Source organism: Penaeus monodon, chromosome 28 (genome assembly GCF_015228065.2).
Source record: "Penaeus monodon isolate SGIC_2016 chromosome 28, NSTDA_Pmon_1, whole genome shotgun sequence".
Classification (NCBI taxonomy): Eukaryota; Metazoa; Arthropoda; class Malacostraca; order Decapoda; family Penaeidae; genus Penaeus; species Penaeus monodon.
In genome coordinates, this window is record NC_051413.1 from 34,272,063 (window position 1) to 34,272,538 (window position 476).

General features: G+C 41.8%; 1 protein-coding gene across 1 annotated transcript in view; it reads left to right on the top strand.

Annotated features, from left to right (window-relative positions):
• Positions 1 to 151, top strand: part of LOC119591539 — a gene marked incomplete at its 3' end in the record, with an annotated part of 14,360 nt that extends 14,209 nt beyond the window's left edge. The window contains 1 exon segment of the mRNA XM_037940288.1: positions 49 to 151. Within this exon segment, the coding sequence (XP_037796216.1) occupies positions 49 to 151 (103 nt within the window).
• Between the last annotated feature and the right edge of the window lie 325 nt (positions 152 to 476).

Below are 476 nucleotides of genomic sequence, written 5' to 3' on the forward strand. Positions count from 1 at the left end.
TAAAGAAACTTTGGAGCTTTAATTCGGCCTTTATTATTCTCTTTGAAGGCAATACATGGCTTTCGAGAAACAGAGAGGTCCAAGTGGGGGAAAGCCTCGTCAAAGATCCTGGCCAGGTTACAAGAATTTGCTTTTCCTAACCAAGAGGAAATTTGGGGCTTGATGCACACCCGGGACTTAGCCAACGGAGGTTTAAAACCTCATGTCGACAGCATCAGGGTAAGGAAGTGTCATCTCATTATCTTTCCCAAAATGCCGTGACAAAGAACGAAATGCGGGTAAGGAGGGTCCGGGAGCTTGATTTTAAACCGTTACACAGTAGAATGTAGCCCCAAACCCCAACCATTTGTTTTTAATGGGGAAATTTGTTAAACAGCTTCCAGTGCAATTACAAAAAAAATGTTGTTATTAAGCCTCTCTAACCTCACCTTGTTACCTTTTTTTGTGTAAAAAATGTCATGATAATGGCGGTGCTA